This window comes from Leptidea sinapis, chromosome 6 (assembly GCF_905404315.1).
Source record: "Leptidea sinapis chromosome 6, ilLepSina1.1, whole genome shotgun sequence".
NCBI classification, from domain to species: domain Eukaryota; kingdom Metazoa; phylum Arthropoda; class Insecta; order Lepidoptera; family Pieridae; genus Leptidea; species Leptidea sinapis.
Window position 1 is genome coordinate 14,311,106 of NC_066270.1, and position 23,102 is coordinate 14,334,207.

Below are 23,102 nucleotides of genomic sequence, written 5' to 3' on the forward strand. Positions count from 1 at the left end.
GAAGTAGGCGTTACTTTGCGGAAATCCATAATTATACAAATGATTTAAGTTTTTTTTAGTGTTAATTCCGCCACTATTTGTTTTTAAACAATTCGATACGTGTTTCGCCTCTACACGAGACATCCTTAGGACGTGTTATCTCGCCAAAATCTGGCACGAGTCTCGTGCCAGTGTTGAATTGTTTAAAAACAAATATTGTCGGAATTAACACTAAAGACAACTTAAATCAATTGTATACCTACTCTGTGAATCATACTTCATTCTTCATCTATTAATTCATTCATCACAAGAAAGTATTGTAATCCTGTTATGACAGACGAAATATAAATTTTTGAGAAGATAATATCCAAATCTTTCTTTGATTCATCGCGTACAATAACTATTTTATTAATAATATAATATTATTTACTCAGCTGGCCATTCTAGCTAAATTCTATTAAGTGTTTCTTACGTGTTTACACTACTTTAATTCTTTTGTGTTTATTTTCAATCTTATAAGTATATTATTAGTGAAATTTTGTAATTAGGCTTCAGAATTTAATTATGCACTCTTTAATAACTTAGCTGTAAGTAAAATAAGATAAAAACCTTTTAAATCAAGGAACAAACATATATGTTTCATATGTTTTAAAAATTATACACGGATCCTTAGAACCTAATATAATACCTAACTTAAATTTCTCCATTGCAAGATGTTTACCAAGACAACCGATTTGTAAAATATTTTCAAATAATTACTCTAGAACGAATGTGAAACAATACGGTCCTTATAATAGAATATCTACAACATTCAATGATATCAACGTTCATGAAGTTGACATGTTTCACGACACGTTTAAGTCATATAGAAAAAGTTTTACAAAAAAATAACGACCATGGTACATACTAGTTTGTATTAGATTGTTAATGATTTATTAATTCTTACTTTTATTTTTTTAAATTTCACACTTACCACTTTATAATTATTTACATTGTACAGTTTCTAGAATTAAGATTTATTACTAAGTTACATAATTTTATCATAATTATGTGTATGTACCTAATTAGAATAACCAACCTAGAATAAGTATGTAAGTGCAAATCAATTGTTAATGTTAAGTTGAGTTATTGTTGGTACATCTTAAATAAATAAACAAACCTCATTTGCTTCATTAAGTTGCCAATTAGAATCGGCTACAATGACGAGCAACAAATTTTCTTTGTCACAATTATATCTAACGACAAATGATTTCTCTTTTTACAGAAAATAATCCATGCCTAGAAATTCATTTCGTTTCTAATTATATTTAAGAGCCTTTCCAATGTTTGAAGTATCAATAGTTAATTTGTTTTCAAAATCTTGTTTAATTAAACTTTTCAGTAATTATTTTTTCATCCTGGTAGATGTTTAATATTATTACAACTATATAATATGAAGTGGTTATTATTTAATGTCGTGATTGTGGCAGCTGTGAAAATGTCGAAAAAATTGAGGTTGACTGTTAACCTCTATTTTGAGCAAAGCACTACCACAGACTGACATAGAAACCACGAGTGTAAGACGTAGCTTGTCACGCACACTAATGTAATAATCTTTCATCGGTTGTCTAGTAATAGCAAGAGGCTCTATCAAGACGTATAAATGATCAAAGATGTAGAAATCTCCAGAGCTTAATAAATATTTAAAAAAAAACAGGCAGGTCTAGGGGATTGTCGATGAAAATTAAATCTTAATAAAATAACATTTATCTAAATATTTTGAGTTTCCTTAGTGTTAATTCCGTTCAGACGGAAACACAGTAATGTGTAAACATTACTGTGTTTCCGTCTGAACGGCACCGTAGGTAGTGAAATTACTGGGCAAATGAGACTTAACATTTTATGTCTCAAGGTGACGAGCGCAACTGTAGCGCCGCTCAGAAATTGTGGGTTTTTCAAGAATCCTGAGCGGCACTGCATTGTAATGGGTAGGGCGTATCAATTACCATCAACTGAACGTCCTGCTCGTCCCATCCCTTATTTTCATAAAAAAAAAAGTTCTAGAGCTGAACGAGAGTTACATAGTCTTACGTAACAGGCGAGTCTCATTCAATTCCATCAAAATAAAGTGCTGAAAGCATATAAAGAAGTTTTCACTTCAAAAATACTCTGCTACTAATACCGACAGGGCCTGATGAGAAACCTCATGTTTGCTCAGAGGGCTCTAGAGGACTATTCTAGGAGTTTCCCTGCGAGATCGAATCAGAAATGATGAGATTCGTAGGAGAAACAAAGTCACCGATACAGCCCAGTTGATTGCGAAACTGAAGTGGCAGTGGGCAGGGCACATAGCTCAACGAACAGATGACAGGTGGGGTAGTAAAGTCCCCGAATGGCGACCACGTACCGGAAGACGCAGCGTTGGTAAGCCCCCCACGAGATGGACCGACGATCTGGTCAAGATCCCTTGAAGACGTTGGATGAGGGCAGCGCAGGATCATCGTAGGAGCTCATCGCAGGAGATTTTTGGGGGAGACCTTTGTTCAATTGACGTCTTCCAGCTTATATGATGAATACCAATTACTGTCTTTTCAACTTCAACTCATTCATAATTCTATTTATTTGCTGTTTGGCGTTTCCAATAATTGAATGAGTTAACGAACGTAACGCTAATTACCAGTGGGAGGCTCCTTTGCACAGGATGCCGGCTATATTATGGGTACCGCAACGGCGCCTATTTCTGCCGTAAGCGTTACTGTGTTTCGGTCTGAAGCCAGTGAAATTACTGGGCAAATGAGACTTAACATCTTATGTCTCAAGGTGACGAGTTCAGTTACTACAACTGCTCAGCATTTCTCTTTATTTCAAGAAACCTGCAACACTGCTTTGTAATGGGCAGGGCGCATCAATTACCATCAGCTGAACGTCCTGCTCGTCTCGCTCTTTATCGTTATAAAAAAAAAGTTCCATCGTTGTTGTTGAACGATTTGTGGCACAGAATTCCATGCGGCACGGGAAAACGGTTAACACAGCGCGCGCTTTGCTTTCAATCGTTATCGCGCATGCGTTAAAGGCATGCCTCACGCGCGCAGTGTTTGCGCTACGACGTATGCCCTTGATGAAGAAAAAAGGCACATTGTGTACAAGTTAAGTCACATGTACCTACGCGTGTGTGAAAGACAAACAAATAATTAAAAAAAAAACAATTCTAGTTCCGTTACTACTGTATGAATAACATAACTTGTTAATAACATTACAAGTAATAACAACATTCTTTTTAATTACATATTCATATTGACGAAATAGGCCTTGAATAAATCGATTGGTTGTTGCGCCATTTGAGAATTCCAATCACAAAAATAATATTTTTATTATGCGACATGTTTTAGTGTAAGTGGACCTTTATTAATTATAGTGTAATTAACAGCTGTTATTGTCACAGTTGAATTAATTTGCATAATATGATATCAATCGCCGAAATGTACCTTTGTACTGGATGCCGGATAGATTATGGGTACCACAACGGTGCCTATTTCTACCGTGAAGCAGTAATGTGTAAACATTATTGTGTTTCGGTCTGAAGGGCGCTGTAGCTAGTGAAATTACTGGACGAATGAGACTGAACATCTTATGTATTAAGGTGACGAGCGCAACTATAGAGTCGCTATTTTTTTTTGGATTTTTCCAAGAATCTTGACCGGTACTGGATTGTAATAGGCAAGGTGTATAAATTACTATCAGCTGAACGCCCTGCTCGTCTCTTATTTTTTTTTTTTCAAGAAACGACAACGGCACTGCATTGTAATGGGTAGGTCGTGTCAATTATACCATCAGCTGAACATCCTGCTCATATCATCCCTTATTGTCATAGAAAAATCTCAATTAAAAACCTATCTTTACCTGTCTAAAGAAATTTGGCACATCTTCTGCCTTTTCGTACAATGTTTCTTCAGGAGAATGTATGTAGAACATTCGCCCTAGGCCCTTTATATGACCTTTGACCATTTCTGAGAATCCATTCTCTACTGTTGTGTTACTGTACAGCATTTCTGAAGCCATTTTTAGTTTAACTTATCTGAAACAAAAATTTATTTTTACTTGATCATATTTTATCTGTATGTATGTTATTAATATTTACTGGAGATGGACTGTGTTCATGGCGACATGTTTTACGGAAAAGTAGGCCAAAGGAGCGTACGGGTCAAATTCATATATTCAATACGGTCATGTTGAGTAATCACGACCGCCCACAGTCTACTGCAACACCAGAGGAATCACAGGAACGTTGCCGGCATTTAAAAAAGGTGTATGTGCAGTACGTTACTACTACGTACACACTGGAAAAAGTATGTATATCGAAAAAAGAATTGAATGTGGGCGGCGGTGATCACTTAACACCAGGTAACCCGTACGCTCGTTTGTCCTTCTTTTACATAAAAAAGTGGAGACAATTTTTGTCAGATTGGTACCCTATAGACGGTTAAAGTAGTAGAGACTGGCAGCAAAAACATAGGGATTACGTGGTCAAGCTTAAAGTTGGTTCAAATTGAAGACCATGGTTTAATGGAAACTGTTAGAGGAGGTCTTTGACAAGAAGCACAATGGACTTACATGTATCCTGTTGTCCTGTTCAGGATAATGGGCTTTTACTTATTTATATTAAAATATATATTACTAGCTGGCAACCGGTGCACTTTGCTTCACCAAAACAAACACATATTTAAACTGTCGATGTCATAACAGTGACAATGATTGTTAACGCATATTAAATTCAGACTAGATGTCAAGACATTACATCTCTTTCTTTAAAAAAAAAATACACATAAGTAGGTACATGTATTCAGCCTAGCTTATACTATCTGATCATAGAACATTTCAAAATGAACTATGTAGACATGTTTGTCTATCGTATTCAATGTGTTTATTCAATACGAAAATCATAAAGATCCATCTGGATGTGTGGCGGTCCTCCACAGTGCGGTTTTCAAGGAGCTTTCTTCCACGCACTACAAAGCTGTGGAATGAAATTCCTTGTGCGGTGTTTCCGGGACGATACGACATGGCGACCTTCAAAAAAAGTGCGTACACCTTCCTTAAAGGCCGGCAACGCTCCTGTTATTCCTAAGACTATGGGCGGCAGTGATCACTTAACAACAGGTGACCCGTACGCTCGTTTGTATTCGCCTGTATTCGTTTGTACGCTCCTATTCCATAAAAAAAAGATTAAGAAAATAGAAACATTAAGAATTAAAATGTATATAAATTTATATTCTTTTTGTTTATTACGAAATTTTGAAGATAAATCAGTACAAAGATTATTACATTTTTCCCTTTAAAGAAATGTCACAGCAGAACTGTCAAACTGTGCTTCAAAAAATTACCTCAGAATAATAAAATTTGAAATTAAAAAAATAACTCACTCATCGATATATAAATATAACTTCATATACCAATCGGTAACAAACCTGATTAATATAATGTTCTAAAGATAAGTTAATTCTTAATAATGTATAGGAATAATAGTTGTTGTTAAGTTGAGATAATGTGTCTATTATCTAGGCAGTTATTGTTTATATTTGAATGGAAAATCTTTTGTTTTTATGATGACCTACAGCCTGTTCCCTATTTGATAAGAACAACGTTTTTTGTTATTTCTATCAAGATAATCTTAAAAAAAAATTAACAGTTATTAATCATTATAACGATTAAACGTTTCATAACGTAAATCACATCTATAGAGTTAGTTCTCACTACAGTCTTACGGCCGTTTCCAATATTTAGTCTATCTCTTACTTCAGATAAAAATCGTAACTGTCGTTGACTTTTCTGTCCCAATAAACTTATCCACGGTAACTCACCTTATCCGTACACGCTGTCTGTCAATGGGATGACGTATAGCTTACCAGCGATAGAAGTTTGTATGGAAAATTCAATTCACGCGTCCCAATATAAGGTGATAAGAATGACTTATCGGGTATATTGGGACAGCATCAGATTATTGACTGCTATTTACTCGACGACCCATATAGCCAAATGGTTAGTGACCCTGACTACTAAGCTAGAGGTCCCGGGTTCGAATCCCGGTAGGTGCAATCATTTATATGATGAATATAGATGTTTGTTTCCGAGTCATGGATGTTTATATGTATGTTTAAGTAAGTATATTATATTAAATATAACTTTGTCTTGTACCCATAGTACAAGGCTATGCCTAGTTTGGGGCAAGATAATTTGTGTAAAAGTGTGTCAATATTATTATTATAATTACTGACAGTAGAAGGTAGTAATTTATCTCTATCTGTAGATAGTACATTGGGAACGGCCGTTACAGTATACTATCATTTAAACAACGTGACAGCCCAATAATACATGATCAATTTTGATTTGTGCGTTAGTTAGTGGTTTAATATTTAAAATACCAAGTAGCTAATGCGAAGCGTGGCTGATTGTTTATGACTTTTAATTTAAAATCAGTTACCGTAACGTATAAACGTATAACGTAAGTAATATGGATATATTGAGATATAGAGTGAAGGAAAGGAAATATGTGTATTTGTAGGGTTGGAAGATGGCAGTCGAACACAATTATTGCACTAGATAAATTTTCATGTTTACTTTATAAATACAATTTAATTTATATGTATTTTCATATGCATTAATTTATATGTATATTTGGTATGTCTGAGAATCGGTCGTTATCTATTTTTTTATACTCCAAATTTTTTTATTTATTAATTTATATGGCAAAATAATGTTTGCTGCGTCAGCTAGGAAATCATATATTTCTTGGTACTTTTCATTCTACATTACATTGGGGCCGTAAAAAAAGGATTGACTAATAGAGTCAGTTCGGTTCAATTAACTGACACAAATACTCGCGTTTAAGCCTCGCCTAGTTTATATATTTTCATACAAGTGCTGCGCTGGCAAACGTGGTTTTGCCATATAAATTAAGTGCACCGCGACCGCTTATTGTGTGTTGTGTACGTAATCCAACGTTATTAAAAAATATAGGTTCCAGATACGTAATCACCAACATATTATATACTAAAACCTTCTACGAAACACGCTGTATCTTATGGTATAAGTGTTTTTCCGATCGGTTCCGTAGTTTTTGCAGTATAATCGAACAAAAAAATGGCTCTCTATTCTTTATTAATAAATGATTAATAGAACAGAAATGTGCAGCGATTTTCGTTTGAATATTAAATATGAGAATGGCTACACAACTTTGAGGCGAGAAAAAAGAAGGAACGCCTATTAAAGTTTTAACAAACATAACAACATAAATCTCGTTAACACGTCTCATCATTATCATTATTATCATCAGCTGGAAGACATCCACTGCTGGACAAAGGCCACCCCCAAATATTTCCACGACGATCGGTCCTGCGATGCCCTCATCCAACGTATTCAATAGACTATGTATAGGTGCTACAATTTCTTAAATAAATTGCGACAATAACATCCAATGCGTATTTTTTGAAAATAATTAAGCTTGTTACAATATATATTCACAAATCTAAAGATTATAATTTAATTTTGTCCATCATTGTGATGTACAACCAAAACAAACTAATCCATTTATTAGACTATAACAAAACACACGACTTTCCAGAACAAAAAAAAACCTGAATACATTCTTACGATTTCTTAAAAGTAAGAAATTTTAAGATTCGACCTCTTCTTGTCTATGATCTCTTAAACGTACCTAAAAGAGTCAAATCCTACCTTGTTTTGTATGTCTATGATTTCCTGCGTAAGAGAATTTATAGCTCCGACCTTTTTTTGGTAATCAAAAGCTTGTGTTGGCGGGCAGCTATAGTAAATAAGCACGGTATTCTTTTGTATCCAACATTGTATTCTCGTAGCATTGCGAAATTCTAAGCTATTGTTGAAAAAACGTTTTTGTAGTAATGATTTTATGAATGAATTCACACACACATACACCTTCGGATTGGAGTAGCCGTATTTAAGAGCTGTTGAATGAATAAAGGAATTTTATTTGTTACGAATAGCTTATAAAAAATAGGCCCCCTGAGTTTCTTTCGCAAATTTCATGTCAGGTTAAGACCCTTTCAAATGGGGTACATTTTATCATTTAATAATTTATTTCAAAAACCTATTTTGAAAAAAACACATTTTACTATGTGTGAAATATATTTAAAAAAGTATATCATTAGTTTAACTTTAAAAGCAAAATATTTCAAACGAATACATTTCTTCAACATACAAATATTTTAGTTTTTTCTGCCGACAAGGTCGTTGAAGATTTGTTTTGTACATTCTTCCGACATCTATAAATAATGGCTATCATTACGCATTTTTCGTGTAGATATGAAAATTTGAGCCTTAAATAAAGAAATACTTAAAAAAATATGTTTCTGATTTCAAGAGTTTGTTAGAGATAAAGGCAAAACTTTGTGAGTGTGTGTGTATGTTTGTTATTTTTTCACGCGCAAAAGAATGGATTAATTTTGATAAATTTTGGTATACTTATAAACAGAATAATAATATTTACTATATTTAAATACAGAAATATATATATATAAATAATAGATAACAAAAAACTAAAAGAAACACGAAAACCGAACTGAAAAATAGAAAAACGATAGATGAAAATTATATAAATTAATGATTGTAGTATTGTCATCGATCCTCCATTGAAATCTATGAAGTTTGGACTAAATCTGGCCACATAAAGTGGGTCAAAATCGCGCCCAAATGAGTCGGCTACAAACAAACATACATACAGGTGACGCTAAAATAAAGCGTGCAATAAAAGAGAAATACTACTGATTCACTCAATGACTACATACGACATCTCAGAAACTATAAAGGCTACATACAAACTTGAAATTTGAAGGGTAGATTCCTTTTAGGACCTAGGTGTCAGTTAACGGTTTTGAGAAATTACCCCCCTTAGTGGGTGAAATAGGGGTTGGAAATTTGTATGCGAGTCCCATGTTTATGAAGTTAGAGACGTGAAAATCAGCGTTTAGGCTATCAGTAATAAAAATCCATAAAAGTTATTTTGGCAAAATTTGGTTTTAAAATAGGGGAAGAAAGTTTGTATAGGAAATGTTTAGTATTATTATTCTTGACTTGAAATTTAAAAGTTGCTTTTATCGAGAAAGTATCGGATAAGAAACGATTTTGACAAAATTCCCCCTAAGGGCATGAAAATGGGGTTGGAAGTTTGTATGAAAGTCCTATATTTTTGAAGTTAGAGACGTGAAAATCAACACTTAGGTTATTAGTTTTAAATAATAAAAAGCTGTATAAGTTATTTTCGAAAATTACGCCTTAAGAGTGATAAAATGGGGGATGGTAGTTTGTATAGGAAAGTTTATAATGTCTTTATGTATTCCTAATGGATATAAGTGTCTAATAAGAAACAGTTTCACATAATACTCCCCTAAAGGGTGAAATGTGCGTTGGGGGAAGAGTAGTATTACTTCGTAATTCTTCGTATTCGTATGAAAGTTCTATGCTTTTGAAGTTTAAAACTTAAAAATGACTATTTGGGTTTATTTTTTCTAAAGAAAACTTGCTATATGTTCAACAAACAATACCAAATCTAAAAACTTTACAGAATTTTCGTCTGTTTGTCTGTACGTGTGTCCGGGCTAAACCCAAAGATTTTATTAAAATTTTTGCACGAATATTAATAATAATTCGGTGTTACCATTTTAGATGCAGGCATAGTGTTATAGCGTCCACGTGGACGACGTCGCGGGCAGCAACTAGTTGTAGATAAGTGTTATATATATTATACTATGTATCGTTGTAATCATTGTGAAATATCTTGAATGGAACATAATTCTCGGTCATTAATAATATATCAATAATGATAATAAATTTGCGCTTTATCTAAATGTATTGTGTTGTTTGCGTATTTATAACTCTCATGTTTGTTCGATGTTGAACATCTCGTAAATGGCGCGATACATTTATTTATATGTGAAAATTTACTCTATCCTATATTGTTTGGTCAAGAAGTTTATGTTTTATGATTGGAAAAACAAAATAAGATTTAATAGAAGCTCTTGGTCGTCACAGGTAATCCTGCTTTAAATGGGCAGGCCGTACCAGTCGTCACGCCAGTATTTTTGAAGTCATCCGCAGGGCATTTGCCGCTCTTAATATACCAGCTGCTTTAGAGGCAAATGGCAAGCGTCCTGATGGAATGAAGCTGGTGCATTGCGCACGGGGAAGGGCGCTGGTGTGCGACGTGACTTGCGTCGACACTCTGGCTGCTTCTCATGTCCAAGTTACGTGAGTTGGTGCTGGGGCTACGGCTTCGACTGCCGAAGACAGCAAACATCACAAATATGTCGGTCTCAGTGAGATTTACATCTTTGTGCCGTTTGTTGTTGAGATACTTGGCCCGTGGGGCCCATAGCGCGGGGAATCTTACGATACCAATGACGTTCTATACATATTATGTATAAGTACAGACAAATCACGTCATATAAAAACAAAGCCATATGGAACATTCCAAAAATTCCACAATAAGCTTCGACTGCCATATCTCTACACTGGCGCATTTACTCCAGTTATTTTTGGTCAATAAGGACTAATGTTATACATATATTCAGTTCAGATATTTTGATTCAGACAGTGACAGTTGACAGACGACTAACGGCCGTTCCCAATATTCAGTCTATCACTTACTTGAGATATAAATCGTAATTCTCGTTGACTTTTCTGTCCCAATAAACTTATCGACGGTAGGTCACCTTCTCCCCACACGCTGTCAGGCAATGGGACGACGTATAGCTTACCAGCGATAGAAGGTTTGTATGGAAATTGCAATTCACGCGCCCGAATATAAGGTGATAAGAATGACTTATCGGGTATATTGGAACAGCTTCAGATTATTGACAGTTAATTGACTTACAGTAGAAGGTAGTAATTTATCTCCATCTGTAGCTAGTATATTGGGAACGGCCGAAAAGTGTACAATGGTCTTTAAGCACACTTTTGCCGTGCCGCTATCAGACTGCGAATAGTATGTGCTGCGTATAGAACTTAATTGTACGATGCATACAATATTGTAGTTTATTATCATGTAAATATTGACAGATGTGATAAGGAGATAGCGGTTGCACTAACGCCATTGCACATACTGCAAACAAGAGTAATATCAGACCCCCTGAACATAAAAACTTCATTACAATTTATTACTATCGCATGTTTATATTACAGTGTAATTAACAGTAATTTATTACTTTGCTGTCTTTATAGAGTGCTTGTTATTCTCGTATAAGTATTACACGTTTCTAAAATGTATATATTTTAATAGCATTTAGCTGTCTGTTTGTAATATCAAATTTACTTATACCTTCTTTTGTATGAAAGACAAATCATCTGATGTTAATGTGCGATCACAGACGCCCCCATTCTCTTGCAACAACAGAGGAATCGCAGGTGTTTTGTCGGCATTTTAGAAAAAAATTTTTGATCGTGTCGTCCTAGAGATACCGCACAAGGAAACTTATTCCAGAGTACATTTACACTTAGTAGTAAAGGACGAAATTTTTTTTATGACAATCAGGGAAGAGACGAGCAGAACGTTCAGTTAATGGTTATTGATACGCCCTGCACATTACAATTCTGTGCCGATCAGGATTCTTGAAAAATCCAAAAATTCCGATCGGCACTACAATTGCGCTAGTCACCTCGAGACATAAGACGTTAAGTCTCATTTTCCAAGTAATTTAACTTGCTACGGCGCCCTTCAGACTTAAACACAATAATGCATACACATTTCTGCTTCACGGCAGAAATAGGCGCCGTTGTGGTACCCATAATCTAGCTGGCATCCTGTGCAAAGGAGCCTTCCACTGGTATTGATTATTTAAGTTTCCTTGTCAATGGATACATGTTTGCGATATTAATGTTAAATAAATTATGCATACCGTTGATTCATCAGAACGGTAATAGTAACGATAAGTCTATGAGGAAGACGGAAATAGTACGTTTAAAAACAAAATAACATTGAGCATGTTTAATATATTAAATACGTTTGTTAATTCCGATCTTCTTAAATTAATTCGCTATGCAAAGTTCCCGCATATCAATTAAATTTTCAACAGACTGTTGTCAAATAGAACGTGGTCAATTCAAGCAGTTTTAAAAATTGCTTTTATCTCCATATCTACTTTGTGTTATGCAATCACAGCGATTCGTTTTTTTTTATCACCCCACTCCATCATCTTTAAAAAGTTTCAAATCACCACGTTTTCCTCTGAACTGTATATCATTTGATATCCTTGCTCTGTCATTTTTCTTCTTTCGTAGCATTTATGACAAGATAGTGTCACATTCCGCATTGTCATCACCGTTCGATGAGCTTCCAGAACTATCCAGTATAAAATTCATTGTGTCGATGTTGCGCACACCCATCAAATTCGCGGTCAACTGAGCTTGCAATATATTATATCTACGTGCCTAAGAGGTACCATTAACCATTACCAGAAATATTATTAATGTGTCGGTTGATCGAAAGTGCACATTTTCAATTGACACTGTTTTATACGTTTTATCATCATTTTTAACAATATTGAGATATGTTTGTATTGAAATGCTAAAAGTTAAACCTAAAAATTCATTCATATACGAACCGAATAATTTTCAATTTAACTAACGGTATTAAAATCATTATAAGGAGGTCGCGATCTGTCACTCAAGCGAATAACATCTAACGGCCGTTCCAAATATTCAGTCTATCTCTTAACTGAGATAAAAATCGTAACTATCGTTGAATATTCTGTCCCAGTAGCTCACCTTATCCCAACAAGCTATCTGTCAACGGGACGACGTATAGCTTACCAGCGATATAAGTTTGTATGAAAATTGCTATTCATGCGTCCCAATATAAGGCGATAAGAATGACTAATTGGGTATATTAGAACATCTTCAGATTATTGACAGCTAATTACTGACAGTAGAAGGTAGTAATTCATCTCTATCTATAGATTGTGTATTGGGAACGGCCGTAAGATCGATTACATTTACTTGTCAATGCGAAAGTTGTAGTTACTAGTAAGTGAAATTAGGTTTCAACAAGCCAAGCGGCATGCAACAAACATGTTTAATATCCTATGTAGCCTGCAGCTTAGGCCAGTGAAATAGAAAGCCTGCAGTACAGGTTTGGTCTTTGAAATTACGAGAATATACACTTAAGATACAGCAAGCCACTCTAATTAACTATTAATAAGGCATAGAATCTCAGAATGGAGTAAGTATATAATGCGATAATTTAACATCTAATATATAAAATTCTCGTTTACGGTGTTGAATATAATTGAACTCCTCCGAAACGGCGCGACCGATTTTCGTGAATCTTAGCGCGCATATCGGCTAGGGTGGAGAATCGGAAAACATCTATTTTTCATCCCCCTAAATGTTAAGTGTGGTCCACCCCAAATTTTCTTTTTTAATTTTTTTGGCATTTTTTTTAAATTTGTTTAATTATGATTCAACATTAAAAAATACATACAACTTCGAATTTTCACCCATCTACGATCAACAGTTACTTTTGTATCGCGATTTTAATATTATTCTAATCCATCCACAGCCACGCAATAAAGTTGCAATATGGCAATCGAATATAATGATTATTGTAGTACGATACATTTTATGTATTTGGTAGTTCTGAGAATCGGTCGTCATCTATTTTTATACCCTAAAAATTTTAATTATTGAATTTTTTTATTACTTTATATGGCAATGTAACGTTTGCTGGGTCAGCTAATATTATATAAATAATACTTATTGTAGAACCGCCTTTGTTTTACAAATAAAGGTGAATTTTGGTAAGATATAATCACAAATAGCTGCAGACTGGAAAGACTTGGGCTTATATGGGGTATTTTCGTCTATGAAATAGTTTTTAGTTACTACTTCTTAAGTTTTATTACTACATGCTGGGCAACTTTATTCAATTTAGATAATTTAATTGTAAACGAAGCGCTTTTAAATAGATATTAAAATATTTAAGTAATTTACTGAATGTACTGTATGTTCGGAAAAAGGAGAGCTCGTGAGAAGAAAGTTTAATCCAAGATAGTAATTTACAATGGATGTAATATACATAGCAAATTAGTTTGATAAGATGCTGCAAGCAATACCAGTGGGAGGCTCCTTTGCACAGGATGCCGGCTAGATTATGGGTAACACAACGGCGCCTATTTCTGCCGTAGAGCAGTAATGTGTAAGCATTACTGTGTTTTGGTCTGAATGGCGCTGTAGATAGTGAAATTACTTGGCAAATGCGACTTAACATCTTATGTCTCAAGCTGACGAGCGCAGATCCTGAGCGGCACTGCATTGTAATGGGCAGGGCGCATCATTTACCATCAGCTGAACGTCCTGCTCGTCTCGTCCCTTATTTTCATAAAAAATATATATATACATGAATCGTGTCAATATTAAAAGCGTTTTAAATTTCAAATATTTCATAAAAAGTAATAAAGAATAAACTATATTACTATAAATTATACTATATATCAAACCCTAACGGCCTTACAAATAAAATTGGCATAGTAGTTATAACCACGGTTATAACAAATCATAAACCAAATGAATGCAAAATGTTTAGAGATGCTACGATTGGTTAATTCGGACGTTCTACGTTTCCCGCGTTTATTTGCAATGCAGCTTGTCATTCGGAAAACTTCAGAATTATCATTTTATTGATAGTGTTGTCAACGATATTGTAAACATTTTGCATACTCTTTGTTTATCATCAGTTATAACTTTATACCAAGTTTATTTGTAAGGCCGTTAAAGTTTGAATTTATTACTTTGAAGCGCTTTGATTTTGCAACATCTGATTTGAGAGTCGGAACCAAAAATGTTAAATTATGCTAATAAACACTTCTAGAACAGGTCAAATACGTTATAAATAGTTTGTTTTTAACTTTTGTATCTCAATATACAGCAAAGTATTCATAATTGAACATATTATTTGTTATGTTAATTATCACAGTCCATAAATTAGTAATTAATTCAATACAGTATGATTAACGAATTTATCTCAAAGTTCATAAACAACGTTAAAATATACGATTGAATTAAATTATCTTCAAAATATGATAACGAGCAATTTTAAATAACAACTTTAATGGAGTTTAAAACTGTTAATGTTTAAATTCATTTGTATTTATTTTATAAATCAGATTGGTTTAGATGTGCCTGTGTCTGTAGATGTAAGATGTAAACGATGCATTCCTAGGTCATTTTAAGTCTAGATAAACTATGACCGCTGTGAAAACGTGGAAAAAAAATTTGTTTAGAATTAACCTCTATTGTGAGGAATGAACGCACACTAACACAAAGTGTCTTCCAAATCGCGAGTGTAAGACGTAGCTTATCACGCACACAAAAATATTATTCCTGGCCTGTTTTGCAAGAGACTCGTATCTACATATTAATAATCTAAGGATGTATTTTACAATCATAGTGATTGCGTATCGATAGTGTTATTTTTTATATAATTAATCTATCTGTGTCTGTGTTTCTCATCAAACGCTTCCAAGATATCTGAAAAGATTTCAATTAATTTTTTTTTTTTGTGAGAAGAGAGGAGTTACAGAAGGTAATATTTATTCCTAAGTGAATTTGGTCTATAGTTTTAGCGAGCAGGTAGGAAATAGAAATATATTTATTTACCATAGGGAGTGTCAATAATATAATATATTGCAACAACACTTGGTAAACGTCATGGAGCTACATCACTTTGTAAAGGCACAGGGAGAACAACTGAGAGACTCCCAGCCCATCTTTAAAATTATATAACAACTTAGGCTACTTAATATAAGGTTATACAATATTAGGGTAGGGCGTTATTAAATTCAATTAACTTATTCTGAGTAATTAGAATGGTTCTTAGTAGAACAGTTAAATGCATCATACTATAAACTTGTTGTGTTGTGGAAAACTGAGAATCTCTTAGATTATTTATATTTAAAAAAATCTGAATTGTAATGTGATAATATATATTTACGGAGGCTAATTTCAAAATAAGAACTTTTAATAAATTTTGTATTGAATAGCACTTTGAGCTGTCTGGGACATATCGCTTCGCGATAGACAAATTTTATTTTAAGACTGTTTGGGATGTAGTAAAGTATTTATCTATCTAGCTGAAACTTACGTTCGCTCAAACGTTAACTGATAAATAAAATAGTAGGTTAAGTAGATTGTTGTTCTTATTTGAATTGTCGGTCATTGGACCGCGAAGCGGCGCCTGTCGCTACAATTATGCAGAGGCATGTTTGAGACAAAAACATATTTTTTATTTTAAAATAATATTATGATTGATTATTCTGTTATATAACAAAGTCTCCAAAACATGCGACTTACTTAATTAGGGCAACACGTTATTTAGGGCATAACGTTTGTTCAGCGTTTTGTTTCTTAGTTTAAAGACACGCAAAAGGCAGATGAATGTAACACGCTTTTATTCGTCGGATATATTATGATTAGAACGCAAAGATTTAATACATGTTTTTTTTAAATGACAATAAGGGGCAAGACGAGCAGGACGTTCATCTGATGGTAGTTGTAACGCCCTGCCCATAACAATGCAGTGCCGCTCAGGATTCTTGAAAAACCCAAACATTCTCAATGGCACCACAATATTACGCTCGTGACATTGAGACATAACATGTAAAGTCTCATTTGCCCAGTAATTTTACTAGCTACGGCGCCCTTCATACCGAAATACAGTAGTACTCACACATTACTACTTCACGGCAGAAATAGGCGCCGTTGTGGTACCCATAATCTAGCCGGCATCCTGTGCAAAAGAGCCTCCCACTGGTAAGTTCTAAAGTTTTAGCGTTTAGTAATAATAATAAATTTTTAACCTGTTTATTTAATATTTAAGTTAGTCTTTGGGTTCAATCTCCGTTGTAATAAAAATAAGTTTATACCATAAGATATTTATTTGAAACTTTACTTTTAATGTTTCGCGGTCAAGGTCACATGAAAAGAGATGCAGTATTTTTTTAATACTTTAAATTCCGTTATGTTAGTTAAGTTCTATATTGGCAATTAACATTTTTGCACATATTCAAATACAAAGAGAATAACTAATTGATAGAAATGAAATGAAATGAAATTTATTTATTGCGTCAAATACAGTATACATTATAGATCTTAAATTTATTGTAGTGTCTTCTATTTGGCTAATTTAAATTAGCATACAAAAAGTTTAATTAAAATTTTAAAAAGCCTTAACACTATAAATAGTTTTATTGATTAAACATTTAAACAGAAGTCCAGTAAATCGTTTCTGTGGTAAGTTTTTTATTTCTAGAGGTAGATGATTAAATAATTTTATGCACTTTGCGTAGCTACTATTTAGGTATAATGTTGTTCTAGAACAGTGGCCATAAACCAGTAAAAATGGTACAAAATTGAGGTTGAGAGATTTTTATTATTCGATGGCTCGAAATAATGTGCACAAGCCTTTATAGTTTCTGTATATTTTGTCAAAATTAGCTTCAACAATTATGTATTCGTTTTATGTATGGTTGTAACTTTTATTGAATAATTATACTGATATATGGATTTTAACAAAGTTTAGTAATGATGTAAAAATTGAGGCAGACTGTTGCGAAGTTTATTTAGTCAATGAATAGATCGTACAAACCTGTTATGGATGTTATTATGCAGTAATGAGTTGAATAACCTTGACTTAATATTATTTATTTGTACGAGACCTGTCATTGTATCACAATATGACCGACGTAAATTAATGTAAACTATTTTAACAAGACTTTGATGTGGATTTTTGTCGTCAGCGGTTAAAGGTACTAACTTATTTTAGTAACCTTTACAGTTTTTTCAATATCTTTTGTATACCTCTTTTTCTTATACTATAAGATTAAGATGCAGTGTGAGGCCCAGCTTAGATAATAGGCCAGCCGGCCTTTTAAATGAGGGTTTTTTTGTTTTGTTTGTGATGTTCAAGTATATTGTATAAGTCTTCATAAATATCTTCTCAGAATATATCTTTGACATATAGTATCTTTAAAGATTTGTACCACAATTTATTTAATTAAAAAATAAACCAGAAGCTAATAATATGCTAGATTATGATTGTTTTATAGCGATAAAAATTGCTGTACAATATTGTATATTTTTCTTGCGCCCCTTCTTCTCTCTCAGCGCGCCTTTTGTTTTTGTTGTTTTGTTTTGCTTCCGAAGCGGTAGTAGTTCTAGTATATTAGAAATGACATCAAAAAGAATTCTAAAGGAAACCATTTTGAGAAAATAAATGCCTTTTATGCCTTTTTTAAGCTTTCTTATAATTATATTATATATATAGAAACTAGTTTGCTATTTAGATAGCTTGAGGTGGTACGTATATAATTATAAATATATATAAAGGTACCGGGCGAGGAAAAATTAGTCTTGCTTTTGAAATGGAATATTGTTTATGAAAAAACTTAAATACAAAAACAAACAATATTAGTGTTGGAGTTTTCTTTCAAGCATGAAATGCCTTTATTAGCCTGTAGTGGGTGGCCCCGATCTCGCATTGCAAAAACGCAGATAAATATATTTTACTGAATTGAATGCTTTTTGATGAATAGCTTATGAATGAGTTGAAAGTTGATTGATTTGGGTATCGTATTAAACCGTGTGTGTGAGTTTTATATTGTTTTATAATTGTTTAGGCGTGTTATGATAAAATTATGAGAGTGAAATTTTAAGTTGCGCGCCTATCTATCACTATAACACAAAAGTAACAGGTTGAAGTTGGTTCCTAAAATTTTCTGACGTTTGCGACATTCGTTATTTCTTTTTTAGGTTCTTTATCCATTATTAGGACAGGCAAAGGGGTCAAGCCCATACAGCCGTATACGTTAATTAATAACTAATTGTCACAGCCATCTTTGTAAGACTTTTGCAATATTGTTCTTTCTACAAACGTAGAATATCAGGAGCAATAAATAATTTTAATGATTTTTGCTTTGTTACGCCGCGTGCATACATAAGTACACACACACTTTTTTTTTCTGAGGGGAAAAGTACTATTATGTACTGGTAACCTATACCGCTGTAACTATAAACTGCCTATTTCTTCTGTTCATTCCTTGTTCCGGGATGAGTGTGTACATACAATGTGTGTGTGTGTGAATGTTTTACATGAGTACTATCAGAATATTTTCTGTGTCGTCGTTATTATAATCCATTTATTTTTTTTAATTCATAGTACGATCTTGCATATTTTTTAGTTTTTTTTTTAACATTTTTATTTCTCCTCAAAAAACCACCCTGGAGGTAAACCCTGGGCTAAGGTGACACATATACGTTTTGCTATAATATAAACAAAACATAAAGCTATTTTGACGTTTTTCTGTCGTCACAGAATATACATATTACATCTATCAGTGGGAAGCTCCTTTCACAGAATGCCGGCTAGATTATGGGTACCACAACGGTGCCTATTTATACCGTAAAGCACTAATGTGTAAACATTACTGTGTTTCGGTCTGAAGGTCGTGGTAGCTATTGAAATTACTCGGCAAATGTGACTTAACATCCTATGTCTCAACTCCTCAAGGTGACGAGCCCAATTGAAGTGCCGCTCAAATTTTTTCGGTTTTTCAAGAATCCTGAGCAGCACTGCATTGTAATGGGCAGGACGTCTCAATTACCCTCAGCTGAACGTCCTGTTCGTCTCAGCCCTATTTGCCATGAAAAAAACATAATATAGTACTAGTACTGGCGTGTATTTGGCTTCGTATGACCAGATTGGCATTCAATTACTTGCCTCACTTCACGGGACAAATTCATTTTAAAAGTCTAGATAGTTATAAGCCTACGACATAATTTTTTTTTTAGTCGACATCACAGGAGACTCAAGAGCTGGCAGCTACCTCGGACAAAGAATTAGTCTAGCTACCTATTCAAAGGGGGAACGCTGAAAGTATCTTCGTAACCTTGCGTAACGGGACTCCTTTTAACTAATGTACTACACAAAAGTAAATAAATTAGAGGCACGAAACACAAAAATAAGGGGACAATAGACAAAAAAGGTAATTTTTGTAAAAAAAATTCAAAGTGCAATAACATGAGAAGAGTTAAATTTAGGGTATGGGGTTTCATAGTCAAATCAGTCAGGAATGATGGAAAGTACAACCTCTGAAAGGATTTAGGTCGATTTAATAAAAAACCCTGTGTATTTTAGTTATTATATTATATTTTTTAAGGTTTTTAGTTTTAGGTCATTGTTTTAATATATATTTTTGTTAACATAATATATATAAATACTAGCTGACCTGACAGACATTGTTTTTTTATATTTTTCTCATATAAGGGCAACCATTTGGCCACTGCAGAGTGCAGACTCTATTTGCAAATATTGATAACATGTATAACAGATAATTTTAATTAATGAAATAAGTTTAGGATACTACATAGTAATTAAAGAGATTACCTTCACAAAATAATAGTACATAATTTTATAGTGCAGATTTATGTATTGTACTCACTAATGGAAAATGATACGATTATTGTTACAATAATGATAATGTTGTTTGTATAATAATCTTATTTAAGTGTGACCAGTTTGTAGAAATGAATAATACTTAAATAAATAATATTTAATTCTATATTGACACTTAATATCAATATCATTCCTAAATAAAAAACAAAATATTTGAAGACTGCAATTCGTGTATTTTATGTCCGTTCCCAATATACTATCTGCAGATATTAAATTACTACCTTCTACTGTCAATAATTAGCTGGCAATTATCTGCAGCTGTCCCAATATACCCGATAAGTCATTCTTAACGCGTGAATTACAATTTCCATACAAATTTCTATCGCTGGTAAGCTATACGTCCTCCCATTGTTTTTTTTTGTTCGTAGAGGATGAAATATTTAAAAGAACATATACATAATATATATTTTTTGAATAACAATCTATTTGAATCTATAAAAAGCCGATTCTAAACATACTAAAGCGAATAAATTCTTTATTACAACAAAACCATAATATATTAAAGAAATTGTGAATGTTTAGTTATCATAATTTAGATGGAATAGTTATGAGCAGAGAATTAACAGCAGTTAGACCGGCCGCTCATGGACGCCCTAAATGCCATAGGTCAGGAGGTGCGATGCCGGCTTCAGCATTTTTGGCATAGTAATATACTCTAGATAACAGCTATATATATTATCAGTCAGTGACCTATGACTCTATGAGAAAAAATTTAGCCAAAGAAAAATAAAATTCACTTACGCAACCATTTTCATCATTCTTATATCTCATGCATCTATTGAAATTTGAAATGAAAATATTAAGTCGTGAACTAAGACGTTTATTAAATCTGTTAGTGCTAAATGCTTTAAAGTAATTTATAGTACTAGTTTAATAAAATAATCTTCTTAATATATATAAATTACGTGCCACGTTGTTTGTCCGCGATGGACTCCTAAACTAATGAACGGATTTTAATGGGGATTACTTCATGGAGTGCAGTTTGGTCCAACTTGAGAGATAGGATAGTTTTAATTTCGATTTGGAACCCATAATTATTTTTATTTTCAATATTTGTTTTGTATGGACATATTTTCTATGAGAGAATTTAGTGGACGCACGGTTTGACAGTTCCGCTGTGAAACAATTTCATTATAACAACAGGGAGCATTTCTTACGAAATATTTTTTGATGTTTTGAAATATTATTGGCTAATTCCTATACAACAGTTTTTTTTTTTATTATCTACAGAACAACTTCCGTCGAGTCAGCTAGTTTTTTATAAATGTAGATAAATATAGATATACGATAATTTACGTAATACGACATATTCAAAGTAGAATTATATGATTACTTACAATGATTACTTGAAAATATCGTTGTCAGGGTATTCACATGATCACTGAACGTACAAATATTCCATATAAACTTGTATGCCACTGAAGTTAGCGATAAATGCGATAGTAAACGAAGTATGCTCTCGCGCACCTTGGAGGCCGATTGCTAAATGACGAGACTTGACTGCGTCGGTCCTATTTGTATCGGCGCTACTACATAAACTGTGCAAGAAAATAATATTATCACAGATTGTGCCACTTGCCGATGTAGTATTATAAATTAATATTATAATCAACCGGCTGGTATTATTTATAAATCATTAGCGACTAAAATATATTACACGAGTTTTTTTCTGTTTCATTTTAGAATGTTCTTGATTGTCCATCACGGGTGGTAGTAAGATTTCTGCAATATTCTTTTATTACTAATAATATCGACTACTTTTTTTTGTAATATTGGTACTTATTCTATTTTTTTTTATTGATTTTTGTTATATTTTCATCACATTTAAATCTGTGATATATGATGAAATAAATTAAAGTTGTTATATTGACCCAGTGGTTAGTGACCTCAGTGAAGTTAAGGTTCCGGTTCGAATCATAGTATGCATGTGTGTTTCCGAGTCGTGAATAGTAATATGTTTATATGTATTAATACATTATGAAAAATAACGTGGTCTTGCACAAATAGTGTACTCTTTTTGGTTAAAAGTGTGTCAATATTATTAATATTATTATAATATTGACAACAGTGGGAGGCTCCTTTGCACAGTATGCCGGCTAGATTATGGGTACTACAACAACGCCTATTTATGCCTTGAAGCAGAAATGTGTAAACATTACCGAATCCTCTCTTGAGAAGGTCGCGGAGTGGGGTAGATTGAATCTTGTCTAATTTAAACCCAGAAGACTCAAGTTTGCGCGTTTAACCCAAAAAAAAACCCATTTGTCGTATCACCGCTCTTCGACAACACTTCCCTTAAAGCCTAGTATCGGAATACATGGTCTCGAAATCTCGAGGCAATTAATTTAAAAATTGCCAATTCCGTGGTCATCTGGAGGGTAACGTCAAATTGGCGTTGAAGCCGGCCCACATTCTAGCGCTCTACAGAGCGCAGGTCCGGCCACATGGAGTAATGCTGTCATCTCTGGTCTGGCCCACCCCAGTATCAGCTCGATCCATTTGACCGCGTGCAACGCAGAGCAGCTCGAATTATCAGGGACCCAGTGCTCTGTGAACGGCTGGATCACTTGGTGTGGCATAGAGACGCATCGCTTCATTGTGTGTCTTCTAC

At 33.6% G+C, this 23,102-nt stretch overlaps 1 protein-coding gene across 1 annotated transcript in view; it reads right to left on the minus strand.

Annotated features, from left to right (window-relative positions):
- Positions 1-21,978, minus strand: part of LOC126965034 (alkylglycerol monooxygenase-like) — a 49,050-nt gene extending 27,072 nt beyond the window's left edge. Inside the window, exons 1-2 of the mRNA XM_050808461.1 lie at positions 21,829-21,978; positions 3,859-4,033 (exon numbers count right to left, since the gene is read on the minus strand). Coding sequence (XP_050664418.1) covers positions 3,859-4,017 — 159 coding nt within the window. The 5' untranslated portion in view covers positions 4,018-4,033; positions 21,829-21,978. The remainder of the gene's footprint in view (positions 1-3,858; positions 4,034-21,828) is intronic.
- Positions 21,979-23,102: the final 1,124 nt, after the last annotated feature.